The sequence below is a fragment of the Macaca fascicularis genome, chromosome 9 (genome assembly GCF_037993035.2).
Source record: "Macaca fascicularis isolate 582-1 chromosome 9, T2T-MFA8v1.1".
In the NCBI taxonomy this organism is placed as follows: domain Eukaryota; kingdom Metazoa; phylum Chordata; class Mammalia; order Primates; family Cercopithecidae; genus Macaca; species Macaca fascicularis.
In genome coordinates this window covers 73,318,544-73,337,589 of record NC_088383.1, presented here as the reverse complement: position 1 = coordinate 73,337,589, position 19,046 = coordinate 73,318,544, and the positions used below count along the sequence as shown (strand labels likewise).

Here is a 19,046-nt window from a genome sequence, read left to right as displayed (position 1 = left end):
TACCAGAGGTGCAAGGAGGAGTTGGTACCATTCCTTCTGAAACTATTCCAATCAATAGAAAAAGAGGGAATCCTCCCTAACTCATTTTATGAGCCAACATCATCCTGATACCAAAGCCTGGCAGAGACACAACAAAAAAAGAGAATTTTAGACCAATATCCCTGATGAATATCGATGCAAAAATCCTCAATAAAATACTGGCAAACCGGCCGGGCGCGGTGGCTCAAGCCTGTAATCCCAGCACTTTGGGAGGCCGAGAGACGGGCGGATCACAAGGTCAGGAGATCGAGACCAGCCTGGCTAAATACGGTGAAACCCCGTCTCTACTAAAAAATACAAAAAACTAGCCGGGTGAGGTGGCGGGCGCCTGTAGTCCCAGCTACTCGGGAGGCTGAGGCAGGAGAATGGCATAGACCCGGGAGGCGGAGCTTGCAGTGAGCTGAGATGTGGCCACTGCACTCCAGCCTGGGCGACAGAGCGAGACTCCGTCTCAAAAAAAAAAAAAAAAAAAATACTGGCAAACCGAATCCAGCAGCACATCGAAAAGCTTATCTACCATGATCAAGTGGGCTTCATCGCTGGGATGCAAGGCTGGTTCAACATATGCAAATCAATAAACGTAATCCAGCATATAAACAGAACCAAAGACAAAAACCACATGATTATCTCAATAGATGCAGAAAAGGCCTTTGACAAAACTCAACAGCCCTTCATGCTAAAAACTCTCTAAAAATTCGGTATTGATAGAACGTATCTCAAAATAATAAGAGCTATTTATGACAAACCCACAGCCAATATCATACTGAATGGGCAAAAGCTGGAAGCATTCCCTTTGAAAACTGGCACAAGACAGGGATGCCCTCTCTCACCACTCCTATTCAACATAGTGTTGGAAGTTCTGGCCAGGGCAATCAGGCAAGAGAAAGAAATAAAGGGTATTCAATTAGGAAAAGAGGAAGTCAGATTGTCCCTGTTTGCAGATGACATGATTGTATATTTAGAATACCCCACTGTCTCAGCCCAAAATCTCCTTAAGCTGATAAGCAACTTCAGCAAAGTCTCAGGATACAAAATCAATGTGCAAAAATCACAAGCATTCTTATACACCAGTAACAGACAAACAGAGCCAAATCATAAATGAACTCCCATTCACAATAGCTTCAAAGAGAATAAAACACCTAGGAATCCAACTTACAAGGGATGTAAAGGACCTCTTCAAGAAGAACTACAAACCACTGCTCAGTGAAATAAAAGAGGACACAAACAAATGGAAGAACATTCCATGCTCATGGATAAGAAGAATCAATATTGTGAAAATGGCCGTACTGCCCAAGGTAATTTATAGATTCAATGCCATCCCCATTAAGCTACCAATGACTTTCTTCATATAATTGGAAAAAACTGCTTTAAAGTTCATATGGAAGCAAAAAAGACCCTGCATTGCCAAGACAATCCTAAGCCTTTTAAAAGAACAAAGCTGGAGGCATCACACTACCTCACTTCAAACTATACTACAAGGCTACAGTAACCAAAACAGCGTAGTACTGGTACCAAAACAGAGATATAGACCAATGGAAGAGAACAGAGCCCTCAGAAATAATACCACACATCTACAGCCATCTGATCTTTGACAAACTTGACAAAAACAGGAAATGGGGAAAGGATTCCCTATTTAATAAATGGTGCTGGGAAAATTGGCTAGCCATAAGTAGAAAGCTGAAACTGGATCCTTTCCTTACTCCTTATACGAAAATTAATTCGAGATGGATTAGAGACTTAAATGTTAGACCTAAAACCATAAAAACCCGAGAAGAAAACCTAGGTAATACCATTCAGGACATAGGCATGGGCAAGGACTTCATGACTAAAACACCAAAAGCAATGGCAATGAAAGTCAAAATACACAAATGGAATCTAATTAAACTAAAGAGCTTCTGCACAGCAAAAGAAACTACCATCAGCTTCTGCACAGCAAAAGAAACTACCATCAGGCAATCTACAGAATGGGAGAAAATTTTTGCAATCTACTCATCTGACAAAGGGCTAATATCCAGAACCTATAAAGAACTCAATCAAATTTACAAGAAAAAAAAAAAAAAACCATCAAAAAGTGGGCAAAGGATATGAACAGACACTTCTCAAAAGAAGACATTCATACAGCCAACAGACACATGAAAAAATGCTCATCATCACTGGTCATCAGAGAAATGCAAATCAAAACCACAATGAGATACCATCTCACACCAGTTAGAATGGCAATCATTAAAAAATCAGGAAACAACAGGTGCTGGAGAGGATGTGGAGAAATAGAAACACTTTTACACTGTTGGTGGGACTGTAAACTAGTTCAACCATTGTGGAAAACAGTGTAGCAATTCCTCAAGGATCTAGAACTAGAAATACCATTTGACCCAGCCATCCCATTACTGGGGATATACCCAAAGGATTATAAGTCATGCTGCTATAAAGACACATGCACACGTAAGTTTATTGCAGCACTATTCACAATAGCAAAGACTTGGAATCAACCCAGATGTCCATCAGTGACAGACTAGATTAAGAAAATGTGGCACATACACACCATGGAATACTACGCAGCCATAAAAAAGGATGAGTTTGTGTCCTTTGTAGGGACATGGATGCAGCTGGAAACCATCATTCTCAGCAAACTATCACAAGAACAGAAAACCAAATACCGCATGTCCTCACTCATAGGTGGGAATTGAACAATGAGATCACTTGGACACAGGAAGGGGAATATCACACACCGGGTCCTATTGTGGGGTTGGGGGAGGGGGAAGGAATAGCATTAGGAGATATACCTAACGTAAATGACAAGTTAATGGGTGCAGCACACCAACATGGCACATGTATACATATGTAACAAACCTGCACGTTGTGCACATGTACCCTAGAACTTAAAGTATAATAATAATTTTTTTAAAAAGTTAGAAAAAATGAATAAGACCTACTGTTTGATAGCACAACAGGGTGACTACAGTCAATAGCAAGTTAACTCTAAAATAACTTAGAGTTTGCAACTCAATGGATAAATGCTTGAGGGGATGGATACCCCGTTCTCCATGATGTGATTATTTCACATTGCATGCCTGTATCAAAACATTTTCTGTACCCCATAAATATATACATCTACTATGTACCCATAAAAATTAAAATTTTTAAAAAAGTTTAAAACTAAACTGTCATCTACTTGTTATTTTTCTTACAGATGTAAATTTGATTCTTGTTAGTTCAATTTGTGTTGAGCTAAAACTAGAAACTATCTTTTATTTGTAGAAATGAAAGAAAAATGAAAGTTTATATTCATCCTGGTTTTTAAAAAGTTAGAAATGTTCATTACAAATACCTCCCCAAAGTGTTCTAGAGAGGATTTAATGGGATAATCTAAAGTTTTCAACATAATTCTTGAATAATATGAGTTTCTCAATAAACGTTTAAAAAAAAAAAAAAAAACGGTTTCCCTGTTTCTTTGGGTTCTTATTTTTTTCCTATGTCTTTTCTTTTTTTGAGACAGGGTCTTACTCTGTCACCCTGGCTGGAATGCAGTGTTGTGCTCGTGGCTCACTGTATCCTCAACCTCCTCAGGCTCAGGTGATCCTCCGCCCACCTCAGCCTCCCAAGAAACTGGGTCTACAGGTACATGCCACAACACCTGGCTAATTTTTTTGTATTTTTTGTAGAGATGGAGTTTTACCATGTTGCTCAGGCTGGGGTCTTCATTTCTAAAGTCTTCTTGTCATGTCAATTTTGTATTAAATAAATTTGTATGCTTTTCTCTTGTTAATCTGTCTTTTGATATAGGGGTCTCAGGTACGAAGCTAGTGATAGGCAAGAAAAAAACTTTTTCTCTCTTAGTGGGGCAAAAGGGCAGGTGGTGTTATACAGCAGAGACAAGAAACCACGACATATGTATAGTAATGTTTAAGGTTAATATATAAAAGGCATGTGGTTCTGCCCAAAAAAGAAAAAGGAAATGCTCAATCAATGCATTTGGTCCAGCCTCATCTTTCTGTCTTTTTGAAGACAGCAGTAATCTTCAAAATTTCTCTGAGTACCTCCTAAAATGCTTGTTAAACATCTATGTTCGCCTTTGCATAATTTTTTTAGTTGACAACTAAAATTTTTCATAATTTAGTTTCAAATGATTTGTCATATTGAAAATGTCGGTAATTTCTAAAAAATGATTACTTTAAAAATGTATCCACTGCAATCTAAATACCATAATGATTTGCTATCCATCATCATCCACTTAAAATATGTGAACAAAATTTTTTTTAAATACTTGGACATTTTACATCTTTTTTTTCCTTGATGGTACATTTTCATTCCATTCTTATCCTAGAACAGTGATTCTCAACAGGGGTGGAGTCACTAGAGGTAGTGGGAGGTATTTTACCTATCAGGGGACATTTGACAATGTCTGGAGACATTTTTGATTGTCACAAATTAAGGAAGGGTGCTACAGGCATCTAGTGAACCACAGATGCTATTAAACATCCTACAAAGCTGAAGATAGCCCCCAACAACAAGAATTATCTGACTCAAAATGTCAATAGTACTATTGAAAAGGTTAAACCTTGTCCTACAGTGACACATTTTTATGCCTGAAAATCTTTTATCACATTATACTTCTCTATATTAAAAATATTTATACAATTAACAAAGATATGAATTTCCTAAAACAAAAAGCCTGTGTTAAAAGTCCTATAACAAGGCTGTGTTAAAGATAGCATCTTCTGGATTGTTACTATAATTATTATTCACATATGTTAATCTAAATAACATGACTAAACAATCAATATCAAATATACATAAGTGAAAATATATTAAGATGTTCCTAATGCGATGGATGGGGTTTATGTTTGTTATATTTCATTAGTTATTGTGTCTGTGGATAAATACTCTAATTGTTAGAATAAAAATTCAGCACAAAGATATTTCTATTTTCATGAGAGCCGAGAAACCTTCACATGTAGATGGAAAAGGAGTTCTATTGTAATAATGTCACTCAATTCTGTGAGCTCTAAGTTACACAGTGAGCTCTTTTTAAAAAATTATTTTAGTGATCAATCAACTAACAACCCAATAAGATTCTCTTTAAACATTGTTAAAAGCAAGGAACTTGCAAAGGCTTTGTTATATAGTCATTCAAGGCACTTACTTACACAATACCTGCAGCTACTGGGTGACCCTGAGATTTTTAAACCCCTGCTTTACTACAGAGTCCAAAAGAGGCCTTGTTTAATGAAGGGAATTTGGGAACTTCTCTTAGTTCAATATGAGAACACATTTCATTTATCAAAGTTTGGGGAGCCTCAACATTTTGTAAGTTAATGTTACTTTGGAAAACCTCTATTAACTGCCCATAACCATGTTTATTAGTCCATCATGAAAACTCCAGCACAGATATTATCAAGTATCTATGCTTAATCGCCTACGTTAGAAACGATATCATGGGTTTTCAGAAAATTAGATTCCCAAGAAAGAAATGGTCCAAATATGACTGAAGTTCTCTCCATTACTCCCTTACCTCTTAGACACTCTGTACTGTGCTGTGGTCAATTTTCCAGTCTCAGGGTCATGTACTGTAGCTCGGCTCAGCTACAAAAAAAGAGAAAGGACAAGGACTTACTCCAGTAGCAGGCAATTTTGGGCTTTTTGTTTATTTTGCCAAGCCACAGGTGATTGGAAGGGTTCAGATTGGTCTGGATGGTGGGTAATGGTCTCAAATCCACAAAAACATTTAGAAAGGTGGCAGTAAGAACAGCCACTTCCAAATCAAGAGAAAATGAGTTGACAGATTTTTGTTGTAGATTTATTGTCCTTTCACTTTTTTTTTTTTTTAAATCATTTGAAGCTGTATGTAAATGATTTATAGCACTGGGTTTCACAGAAACTTTCTCAGATCTAGAAGTTATTTAAATATTTTGAAAAAAAAATAGTAGACTCCTTAAATTCATTTTTTAAAACTCTCACTGAGATAAAACTGTTTTCAAATCTCTCTGGCAAAGTAAAAGGCAACTAAGTTTACAACTAATTTCTGGAAGACTGAGCTCAGAAGCGTAATTCTGTTTTTCCTACTGCCAACTTTTGAGTCAGCGGATTTTTTTAAATAAAAAACTCCAATGGGAGGAATACAGATTACTACATAATGACAATGGTATTTTACAAGATGTATGAACAAATGCCAACACAATCACCATGAAGGAGGATGTGAATCACTGCAGTATTTATGAATGAGAGAAAACTGCATAGGTGAAGACTACCACTCCCAGATTCAGGAGGCTGCTGCTTTATTTCCCCTTTTGGCAACAAAAGGGAAAAAGAAAACAAGTATCAGGCCACTTCCTGGATATTTGACACCTGATCTGAAGAAAGATAAAAAGCATATTAATTCCCGAAAAATAACATACCAATTAAAGATTAAAAACAGAACTTCTAGTGAAGGAGAAAGACCTGTGAAACACAAAGCAGTTTACCCATGCGTATCCTGTGGTGGTAACTTGAGCTGGTGACTGAAAATGACCTACTTCCCTTAAATGAATAATTCCTGTAGGATGTACCAAACACTCATTAGAGGGCAAAATATGCAGCATACACATCTCTTACCTTTTGCTAATTCTGTAATGTACCGTCTCCAAGTCTCCTGTTATTGGGTTTGAAATGGTGGCTCGCCTCAGCTGTGAAGCCAACCATCAAAATAGTTGCATTACAAGACAAAAAACTGAATCACATTTACCCAACCAGTCAGAATTCTGGGGTTTTTACAAAGGAGGCTAAAAAGAGAAAATAACTCCATACACTTCCAGTCACCTTGTGCTGAGCCTTGAAAGACGGTTAGTTTTTTAGGTTTTGGGTTTTTTTTTCCTCAATTTTTTGTTTGTTTTGCATAGACGGAGGACATACAAACAAAAGAGATTGGAAATTAAATTTCTTTCAATGGTGAAAGGACATGACAGTGAGAAAAAGAGACATTTCTGAAATTTGAAGTCTAATTTACAGTTAAAAGAATGACCATCTGGGGGTGGGGAGAGAAGGGGAAAAAAAAGAAGAATGGCTATTTGCAATTAATGATCCATTCCAAAATCTCTGACTTTAATTTTTTTTAGTGATGAAACTGTTTGCAAAGGTTAATGTTTTAAATTCATTTTAAGGTCAATCTTTTGTCCCTTCCAGATATCCACTTATTAACATATATAGTGAAATAATCTTGGACTGAGAAAAAAGGCAGAGGAAAAGAACTCATAAATGTTAAAAACAGTAAGAGGAGACAGCCTAGATAATAATTTCAATTTTTTTTTAATGGAAGGATGATTCTGAGGTTGTAAGAGCATGAAATTTTATTGCCATTAAATTTATTGACCAAAAACAATCCAAATTGAGGAATCTCCAGAATATAACTTGATCTCCAAGCTGAAATGAATTAATTACCTTGGATGGCATCAATAATACATATTAATGTTAGACCAATGTTTTGCATTTATAATGTAATCTTTGGCCAAAAAAAAAAAAAAAAAAAAAGAAAAACCACCAATTTGGAGAAGGAGTAAAACTCTAAAAGAAATTCTAAGTTCATTTTGTAGTATAGATATCCCAGATAATTCAAACCTTTGATATAATAAGGGTTAACAAACTATGGCCACAGACCAAATTCAGCCTGCTGCCTGTCACTGGAAATATAATTTTACTGTAATATAGCCACACTCTTTCATTTACATATTTTCTTTGGCTGCTTTTGCACTATAATGGCAGAACTAAATAGTCACAACAGAGATCACATGGCCTCCAAAGCCTAAAAAATATCTAACATTGACCTTTATGGAAAAAATCTGCCAACTCCTTTGTAGCAAGAGAGCAAGGCATGCCTAGAATTTATTCAACAATCTCTTTATGAAAGTGATGGCAGCTTGTACTTTACTATCAAGAAGACCAAATATGTTTTAAGAACAAGCTGATGGGGGAAAAGGCAAGAGCATAAAGGGTAGTCTTTTCCACATTCTCACTAAAGAAGAGTTTTCATGCTAAACACTAAGCTTACAGATTGGGTTTACATTAGATTCTTTTTCTTTTAAGGTAAATTATGTGGGTTAAAGTCAGAAAACTATCACCATTTCAAATTAACATAATGCTTGTGCCCAATTATATCCTGTTATAATAGTAATAATGGTGCCTAAAAGGGAATAAAAATACTTCCACGGTATTCTTTCAATAAAAATATAGAAGTTATGAAGAAGCTGGGCTTTAAGTAGCCTCTGAGATTAGAACTCCAAAATACATAGAAAAGTTTATCAGGAAGACAGTGAAACACAAATTTGTTAACGGTGAATAAAAATCTCATCAATAATTTTCATAATTCAGTGGTTAAAAACCAGCTGAAGGGTACATTACTTGTGTTTATAACAAATGGAAAAACTGGCATAAACAGAGCATCATTAGTAACTCCATTATGCTGAGGCAACAATATCTTTACAAAATCTGTGGCGTTATTAGTATATCAATTATCCTATTTTCTTACAAAGAAAAATTGATACAAAGGTACAGTATATTGAGGAGAAATTAAAAAAAAACATTATTTACCCTTGGTTTTGCTAGGTCTTTGACGATTTCAATTTCTGCATCAGAAATAATATCATGGAAGCGAATAATACGAGGCTTGTCCCATTCATCCTCCTGTTTAGCTGGAGCTAGAATAAATTTAGGATTCCGGTTTCCATCATGGTAGCGGCAAAAGAGTTTTTTCTGTCTCCGAGGGGTCTAAAGTTAAGAATATGATGAATATATTAGAATAATAATACTTTTAATATCTATTCCTATGCAGATAAGAGACAATAATCATGCTTGCATATACAGAGTATCTTTGGAAAAATATACAAGAAGCAGTACTCTGCAAATATTTTGCCTCAAACAGGATGTTCAGAATTTTAAATACAGTATTAATGATGATTTTCTGGGTGAGAGAGGCAAAGTCTTAAATAAGTTCAAATGTTTAAATATGAAAAAAATAATGCCATGTTTATGAAAATATTAAATGCCCGGCATTGCTCTAAATGGCACAAAGTAACTGGCAAGCACCCAGAGACAAAATGTTTCTAGAAGAAAAAAAAAACTAGGTTTTCCTAAATACTTCACAGTTAAATGCTTGTGGCAAAAAAAAAAAAAGGAAAATTTTAAGTGCAAAATCAAAAATTGACAGCTCTGAAAAAGAAAAAGTTATTAAACAAAGATCCCAGATGCTTTTATTAGGCAGTATAAAAATAGAGCAGTCAACAAAACAAATTCCCTTCAATCATCTATGTATTATATTAATAAGTTATTTTGTTGCCTACTTCTCTTAATTAAACAAGTATGTCAGGCCTGGCATGGTGGCTCATGCCTATAACCCCAGTACTTTGGGAAGCTGAGGTAGGAGGATCACTTGAGCCCAATGAGACCAAGACCAGCCTAGGTCACACAGCGAAATCTCATCTCTACAAAAAATTTAAAAAATTAGCCGGACATGAGGGCACTTGCCCGTAGTCCCACATACTTGAGGGGCTGAAATGGGAGGACTGCGTAAGCCCAGGAAGTAGAGGTTGCAGTGAGCCATGATCATGCCACTACACTCCAGCCTGGGTGACAGAGCAAGATGCTGTCTCAAAAATAAAACAAAACAAAACAAGTATGTCACATAAGCAGGAATATGAGTAGTTTGTTTCAATTATTATACTAATAATATACTAAAACAAATAATGATTTATGTTTATTCTCCATGCACTTTACCTAGAGTCAAATCCAAGGCTTTAATTTTTACTAAGTCTTTTATATAATGATGAGATGAATTCAGCTATTCTGAGAAAAAGAATTTTTTGTTTTTGTTTTTGTTTAGACAGAGTCTTGCTCTGTCACCCAGACTGGATTGCAATGCCTTGATCTTGGCTCACTGCAGCCTCTGCCTCCTGGGTTCAAGCAATTCTCCTGCCTCAGCCTCCCAAGTAGCTGAGATTACAGGTCCCTTCTACCATGCCTGGCTAACTTTTTGTATTTTTAGTAGAGATGGGGTTTCGCCATGTTGGCCAGGCTGGTCTTGAACTCCTGACCTCAGGTGATCCACCTGCCTTGGCCTCCCAAAGTGCTGGGATTACAGGCATGTGCCATCGTGCCCAGCAAGAATGTTCTTTTGATCTTAGGCAAAGTTGAGTACGTGTTACATTAACAGACTGGCAAATTAGCAGACTCTTGTTTTATATCTACAGTTTTGTTCCCTAAGAGTTATTAAGAGCAATAAAAATTTCTGCTTATTATGGAAATTTGAACACTAGATATTTGACATTACAAAACTTGTGAATTTTTAGGTGACAATGGTATTGTAGTTATTTTGAATTTGTATCTTTAAAAGATACATACTAAAATATTTAGTAATAAAACAGAAGAGAAAATGTTTAATGAGGGGACGGGCACAGTGGCTCACGCTTGTAATCCCAGCACTTTGGGAGGCCGAGGCGGGCAGATCACGAGATCAGGAGATCGAGACCATCCTGGCTAACACGGTGAAACCCCATCTCTACTAAAAATACAAAAAATTAGCTGGGTGTGGTGGCAGGCGCCTGTAATCCTAGCTACTCAGGAGGTTAAGGCAGGAGAATGGCATGAACCCGGGAGGTGGAGCTTGCAGTGAGCCGAGATCACACCACTGCGCTCTAGCCTGGGCAACTGAGTGAGACTCCATCTCAAAAAAAAAAAAAAAAAAAAGAAAAGAAAGAAAGAAAAGAAAAGAAAATACTTAATGAGTCTAACAGTGTCACTATCTTTGTATTTACTCATTAGCTGAAGCATATCCTCCTAGGACTCCATGAACCTAGCTATCAAAAGTGTCCCATAGGTATTGTATACTTTGCTGTTAGTGGTTAAGCTGTCAACAGTCATCAATATCAAAATGTAAAGCCCCGCTTGAGTTTACTAGTAGTAAAGAAAACGTTAAACGCTTTTCAAATGTTTACACTTAAAAGTACTTACTCCGAAAATTCATTAACTCTTTCTATGCATGCCTGCACTCTAGCCTGGGCGACAGGGCGAGACTCTGTCCCAAAAAAAAAAAAAAAAAAAACACTTTTTTAGAGACAGGGTCTTATTCTATAGCTCAGGCTGGAGTGCAGTGGTGTAATCATAACTCACTGTACCCCTGAACTCCTGGATTCAAGTGATCCTCCCACCTCAGACTCCTGAGTAGCTAAGACTACAAGTGTGCACCAGCATGCCCAGCTAATTTTTAAATTTTTTTGTAATGGCATCTATGTTGCCTAAGCTGACATACTGTAGTATTTTATGCAGCCATTCTGATTTTTATCACATAGGCTTAAATATAAAATGACTGATTCTCTCCAGAACTGTGTACAAACACATACACACACACATTCACATACACACAATTGGCTTTTCCACTTTACCATTTTGATACCCTCCCCACGGCACAGCATTTCGTACTTCTGTCTCTCTGGCAGGTAATCCACAGCAACCCCTTTTTTCTTTGGTGTAGTTTTCTGATCAGATTGGTCATCTGAAGCAGACTTATTGACATCTTTTTCTTTAGCCATTATATACTCAAAATATTTTAAGTTACCATTAGCTCTCTGATGTTCAGGATCTATTAGAAGAAAAACAAAGCATGTCCACGGGTAAGTTCACACTTGTTCAAGCATCAGAATACAGTAATATAAAAATAGGAGACATTATAATTTATCTTCCAAACCAGGTTGCTTCTGTGAGTGAAAGGAGGCACTAATGAAAATTATTATACCAAAATAATAGGTATTAAGTTACTAATGCCCCCAAGTAAATCAGGACATACAGTCACCTATATAAAAACAGTTCTGGGCCGGGCCTGGTGGCTCACGCCTGTAATCCCAGCATTTTGGGAGACTGAGGTGGGTGGATCACCTGAGGTCAGGAGTTCGAGACCAGCCTGACCAACATAGCGAAACCCCGTCCCCCCTAAAAATACAAAATTAGCCGGGCATGGTGGTGGGTGACTGTAATCCCAGCGAGTCAGGAGGCTGAGGCAGGAGAATCACGTGAACCCGGGAGGCAGGGGTTGCAGTGAGCCAAGATCGTGCCATTGCACTCCAGCCTGGGCAAAAAGAGTGGAACTCTGTCTGAAAAAAGAGTTCTGGAGACAGAAACAGTCACTTATTTAAAGGTGGCAACTGGTGCTTTTACTTTGAGAATTTACTAATCAGCTAAAGGAACTAAGTTCAATTTGATGTCAAATGAATTTTAAAATCTTACTCATCCTACTTATTTTAAGCAATGAAAATGATTTTTCTAAGACTGAAAATAATCACATGAGGAAGACAGGGGATAAGCAATTCAAAAGCAACCTTTACCACAGATACATTATAAATGTAGCCTACTTCTAAGGGCCGAATGAAGTTCAGTCCCAAATTTCTAAGTAAGAAGGAAAAGGGAAACTAAAGATATAATTTTCAAATAAGCTAGAATCCACTAACTGCCTCAGAATTGCTAGTCATAATTTTCAACTACCTTTTAGTAGGAGAAAAGAAGACTAAGCTGCCCATCTGAGAGGGAAAAAAAAAACTAAAGAACCACACACATAAAAATAAAAAGGCAGAAGAATATATAGAGACTTCCATTGTGACAGTAAGTGTTTAGGCTACCTAGGCTTAGATTGTAAAATATTTCTTGTCCTTCAGAAACTGCTCACAATAAATGTTACGATATTCAATATTAACCTGATTTTGTAAAAGCAAAGGAAACGTGTGTGCAGGGAAGAGGAGTATACACTAAAAGGAAATAAATTTGTAGTAGGTGTCTTTGAGTGACTGGCTTATAGATGACTCTTCTGTATCTTTTTCTGTTTTAACAAATTTTCTATAATGAGTACAAAGCATATTTTAAATCAAGAGGAAATATCACTGGAAAATACTGAAAGGAAAAAAGATTACTCGAACCAATATCTTAATTTATTATCACCCAACTAAGAAATAACCCAATTATCCAAAGTTCATTTTCAGCACATCAATCCTTTTGAGCTGTTTGATTCTAACATACGCATATTTTCGTATTTTGTAAAAATAATTTTTAAAGTTTTAAAACTTCATTATATACCAAAGGCCACCTAAACTTACTGTCATACAAATTCTGGACTCCATCTCCAGAGATTACAATTTAGTACATCTAGGGTAGAGATCAAGAAATTTTCATTTCTAACAAGTATCCAAGTAATTCTGATGCATGTGGTGCTTGGGCCATACTTGAAGAAACACTACATCTTTGTTCAAAGTACTACTGATAAAATTCTCCTAAGATATATTTTTCCAACATTTGAATTTGATAAATACATTTTGAGCCCATCTATTTTAAATCACTTTATTTTAAAATATGAAATGCAATAAAACAAAACACCCTTCAAAGGAAACTGATTAACATTTAAAATGGCAACATGGTAAACAAACATTTTTGACTGAGTTAGTTACATTAGCTTTAATTTTGAAATTCCTGGAGAATATAGAGCAGAGAAACACAACCACTGTTGCAGCACTATTAGGTGAGAAAAATCAGTCATCATTTACTTTGAGAAAAAAGAAAAAGAGGATAATGTATGTTTAACAAGTAAAGCTCCCGACTTATAACAAATGAGAAAATACCAGAAGTATATAAATGGGGAGACACACATAGAAAATATATATCTCTCATTATAACTATAACCTTAAATTAGGCCCAGATAACATACCTAGTTCAAGAAGCTTCTTTGTGAGCACAAGTGCCTTATCCAGGTCTCCCTGCTGATATACCGCATAGCTCAAATAATCTAGAACAGATACTTTATCTATGGTAGAAATCTCGCCTTCGTCCAGTTGCCTTAGGGCTTGTTCCATCCACAGTTCTGTATGGTAATAATCTGCTTCTGTATAGGCCACTTTGCCCAACTCAAAGCAGTCCTCAGCTGTTAGAAAAGATTTGTGTTTCACTCCTATGAAAAGAAAATACAGAGAACTTTAGGAATCTTAACACTACTGTCTTTATTTAGGACTACACAGCTTTCAAAATGCTGTCTCACTTCCATTTGAAGTTCACAATAATCCTCTGGATAAGCAAAAATTACCCTAATTTCATAAACAAAGGAACAATCTATAATATAACGTAGACTGACAAGAATCACACAGCTGGTAATAGGGGACACGGAACCTACAGAACCCAAGACTGAAGTTATCAGCCATCATACCAAAATGAAACATCCATTAAGTTGAAACATACTATTTTCTAACGGTAGGAATTACCATATGAGAGAGAGAGAGATATATATATATATATTTTTTGAGACGGAGTCTTGCTCTGTTGCCCAGGCTGGGATGCAATGACACAATCTCAGCTCACTACAACCTCCGCCTCCCGGGTTCAAGTGATTGTCCTGTCTCAGCCTCCTGAGTAGCTGGGATTACAGGCATGTGCCACCATGCCCAGCTAATTTTGTATTTTTCGTGGAGACGGAGTTTCCCCATGTTGATCAGGTTGGTCTCGAACTCCTGATCTCAGGTAATCTACCCACCTCAGCCTCCCAAAGTGCTGGGATTACTGGCGTGAGCCACCACGCCCGGCCACCATATGAGATATATCTATCTCACTCCTAACCAACAATCTGGGCAAGAGATGAATGTACGGAAGGAGAGGTAAATATATCAACTAGATTCTTTCTTTTAAACAGCATTAATATGTCATTTGAATACCAGAAATTCACTCATTGAAAAATTACAGTAGTTCTTAGTATATTTACAGAGTAGAGCAACCATCACAACAATCTAATTTTAGAACATTTTCATCACTCCAAAACGAAACCCTGTAACCATTAACAGTCACTACCCATTACCTTCCCCACCCTGCCCCAGCCCTAGACGACCACTAATCTACTTTCTGTCTCTACAAATTTGCCTATTCTGGACATAATGCTACTGTGAACATTTGTGTATAAGTATCTATGTGAACATGTTTTCATTTCTTGAGTATATATATATGAGTGGAACTGATTGGTCCTATAGCAACTCTATGCTTAATGTTTTGAAGAACTGCCAAACTGTTTTCCAAAGTGGCTATAACGTTTTACATTCCCACCAACAAGATATGAAATTCCAATTTCTCCACATCCTTGCTAATACTTGTTATTGGCCTTCTTTTTTATTATAGATGTTCTGGTGAGTATGAAGAGGCATTTCATTGTGGTTTTGATTTGCATTTCCCTGGTGACTGATGATGTTGGGCCTATTATCGTGTGCTTACTTCCATTTGTGTATCTTCTTTGGAAAAAATATCTTTTCAAAGCTTTTGCCCATTTAAAAAATTTGGTGGCTAGGCATGATGGTTTCACACCTGTAATTCAGTGTTTGGGAGGCCAAGGAAGGAGAACTGCTTAAGGCCAGGAGTTTGAGATGAACCTGGACAACGTAATGAGATGCTCATATCTAACAAAAAAAATTTTAGAAATTAGCCAGACATTGTGGTGCATACCTGTAGTCCTGGCTAGCTGGGAGGCTAAGGCAGGAAGACTGCTTAAGCCCAAGAGTTCAAGGTTACAGTGAGCTATTACTGCACCACTGCTTGCACTCTGTTAGAGTTCTTTATCAAGACAGTCTCGCTCTGTCACCCAGGCTGGAGTGCAGTGACGCGATCTGAGCTCACTGCAATCTCTGTCCCCAGGTTCAAGTAATTCTCCTGCCTCAGCCTCCCAAGTAGCTGGGATTACAGGCGTGTCCTACCATGCTGGCTAATTTTTGTATTTTTAGTAAAGATGGGGTTTCACCATGTTGGCCAAGCTGGTCTTGAACTCCTGACCTCATGTGATCCACCTACCTAAGCCTCCCAAACTGCTGGGATTACAGTTGTGAGCCACTGTGGGTGCCTGGCTCAGCTATATGACTTTTAAATATTTTTCCCATTCTATGTGTTGTCTTTTCAACTCTCTTGATGGTGCACTTTTGAAACTGTGATGATGAAGTCCAACTTATTAATCTTTCAGCACTTGTGCTTTTGGTGTTATTTTGTCAACTTGCTTCTGCAGTGAAACTTCCATTTTAAGAAAAGGAGGTATTTGATAGTTCACACGAGATAAAATATAAATAGAAAACACTTCAGAAAATACTTAGTCTCATTCATCACTGAAGAAATAAAAATTAAAACCACCACAAATAAAAATATTTTAAAATAATGGCCTAGATTTATTGAGGTCTTACTATCTGCCAAGTATTTGTCACTTATTTAATACTCAAAGCCATCTTACTACAGATGAGGAACTAAAATAGAGGTTAACTAATATGCCCAAGGTCACATGTTTAAAAGCAAGAAATGGAATCGGTTCAATACAACTCCAGAAGTTTGTGCTCCTGATGTTGTAACATTAAACAGCAAAACCTAATAGTGGATGGAAGCAGCAATATAAACTGGCAACTTTGCTTTTAAGAAATTCAGCAATATGAGAAAAGAAGAATTTAAACTCTGTGACTTAATACTACTATTTTTCAGTTATTTCATTGAGATTTAGTACTAGGGATTGGGGACCTTCCTGTATAACAGATTTTTGTGGCTGAACCATATTATAGCTAAAAACTGTAATAAGCTAAAAGCAAGGAAATAAGGAAACATATAGGCAGATATATCAATTTAATGGGATAGCATTTTTCATTAAGAAAGATAATTTCAATGATATAGAGAAAATGATAAGACATTTAAAAATAGAAAATATGAACAAATAAGATACCCCAGGCCAGTCGTGGTGGCTCACACCTGCAATCCCAGCACTTTGACAGGCCGAGGCAGGTGGATCACCTGAGGTCAGGAATTTGAGACCAGCCTGGCCAACATGGTGAAACCCTGTCTCTACTAAAAATACAAAAAAATTAGCTGGGAGTGGTGGCAGGCACCTGTAGTCCCAGCTACTCGGGAGGCTGAGGCAGGAGAATGGCGTGAACCCTGGAGGTGGAGCTTGCAGTGAGCCGAGATCGCGCCACTGCACTCTAGACCTGGGCGACAGAATGAGACTACATCTCTTAAAAAACAACAACAACAACAACAACAAACCACACACAAAGACAAAAAAACTAAAGTCTAACTATGTCTACTTGGAATTCTAGAAGAAGAGAATAGAAAGAATATAGATAAGATAGTATTTAAAGAGATAATGGTAGAAAAATTTCCAAAATTAAAATGCATGAAAGTTCAGATTCAGGAAACAAAGAATTCCAAGCCAAACAAAGCTCATTTGAGGGCATCTTAAGAATGTGTTTCAAGGAGGAAAATTCCAAAAGGAAAGTCTAATGAGGTACAATAAACAATGATGAACAATGAAAATGGTATACATAAATGCCAGTCTAAATTAAAGAAAGGGCCAGGCACAGTGGCCCACACCGGTAAATCTGAGCACTTTGGGAGGCAGGTGGACTACTTGAGCTCAGGAGTTCGAGACCAGCCTGGGCAATATGGCAAAAGGCCATCTTTACTGAAAATACAAAAAATTAGCCAGGCATGGTAGCGCACGCCTGTAATCCCAACTACTGGGGAGGCTGAGGCATGAGAATTGCCTGAACCCGGGAGGCAGAAGTTGCAGTGGGCCAAGATTGCACCACTGCACTCCAGTCTGGACAACAGAGCGAGACTCTGTCTAGGGAAAAAAAAAAAGGTGAATAAAGACAACATTGATGGGGTGAAACTAAGGGAAAAAAGAAAGGGGATGGTCACGGGACACGCTGCAGCATGGTGGCAATCTTTAGATGGCTATTAAGAAATAGGATGAATACGGCCAGGCGCGGTGGCTCAAGCCTGTAATCCCAGCACTTTGGGAGGCCGAGACGGGCGGATCATGAGGTCAGGAGATCGAGACCATCCTGGCTAACCCGGTGAAACCCTGTCTCTACAAAAAATACAAAAAAACTAGCCGGGCGAAGTGGCAGGCTCCTGTAGTCCCAGCTACTCGGGAGGCTGAGGCAGGAGAATGGCGTAAACCCGGGAGGCGGAGCTTGCAGTGAGCTGAGATCTGGCCACTGCACTCCAGCCCGGGTGACAGAGCAAGACTCCGTCACAAAAAAAAAAAAAAAAAGAAATAGGATGAATAAAGTAGAAACTGACGGGTGTGAAGACAACAGTGACTCCATCTTGCATGCTAATCTACCATGTTTACTTTTGATTAACCTCAGTCCCACAAATGCCTGCTGATTTCTACTTTACTTGCTGTCCTTAGTGTAAGAACATGTACTTACTATAAATCCTGCCTTTAGAGCAAAGCAACCTTGATGTTATCACAAAAATTATAGGCTATGACACACATAGCATTCTTGACTGTTCTAGAGCTTGCCTTTGTCCCTATAGAGCATGTACACCCTTTCCCTATGGCATTTAAGTCATGGGTCTGGGGACTAATGGTGCAGAGATCTACCTGTCTTGCTGCTGCCCAAGACCATGCTTCCATCTATAAGTTTCCCAATAAATCATCCTTTACTGACAATAAGTAAAAAAAAAAACTGTAGAAACTCCACAAAATAGAGTAATAACATGTACCTATAAAAAGAAATGAGGATTTCTATACATGATATGAAGTAATGACTAGGGCATATCAATATCAATAAATTAAAGCACCAAAGTACATAACAGTATTTACAGTATGCTTTTTTTTTTTTTTTTGAGACGGAGTCTCACTCCGTTGCCCAGGCTGAAAGTGCAGTGGTGCAATGGCTCACTGCAACCTCCATGCCCCCGCTGGGTTCAAGCAATTCTCCTGCCTCAGTCTCCCGAGTAGCTGGGATTACAGGCGCCCACCACCATGCTCAGGTAATTTTTGTATTTTTAGTAGAGATGGGGTTTCACTATATTGGCCAGGCTGGTCTCAAACTCCTAACCTCAGGTGATCCACCCACCTTGGCCTCCCAAAGTGCTGGGATTACAGGTGTGAGCCACCACACCTGGCCAGTATGCTATCTTTTGTTTATGTTGACAGAACATAGGAGTAGACATACATTTGCTTATATTTTAAAAAACTGGAAATAGTAAAA

The 19,046-nt window shown here is 37.6% G+C and overlaps 1 protein-coding gene across 9 annotated transcripts in view; it reads right to left on the bottom strand.

The window, feature by feature from the left end:
• The window catches only part of P4HA1 (prolyl 4-hydroxylase subunit alpha 1), an 86,828-nt gene that overhangs the window by 35,507 nt on the left and 32,275 nt on the right, over positions 1–19,046 (bottom strand). For 2 of the 9 annotated variants that reach the window (XM_005565535.5, XM_074001841.1), the window contains 4 exons: positions 13,748–13,987; positions 11,445–11,641; positions 8,599–8,775; positions 6,631–6,701 (listed from right to left, as the gene is read on the bottom strand). In XM_005565535.5, coding sequence (XP_005565592.1) covers positions 6,631–6,701; positions 8,599–8,775; positions 11,445–11,641; positions 13,748–13,987 — 685 coding nt within the window. Of the gene's footprint in view, positions 1–5,551; positions 6,702–8,598; positions 8,776–11,444; positions 11,642–13,747; positions 13,988–19,046 lie in introns of all 9 variants that reach the window. The other 7 variants (XM_005565536.5, XM_045362049.3, XR_012417814.1 and 4 more) reach the window with 6 other exon arrangements.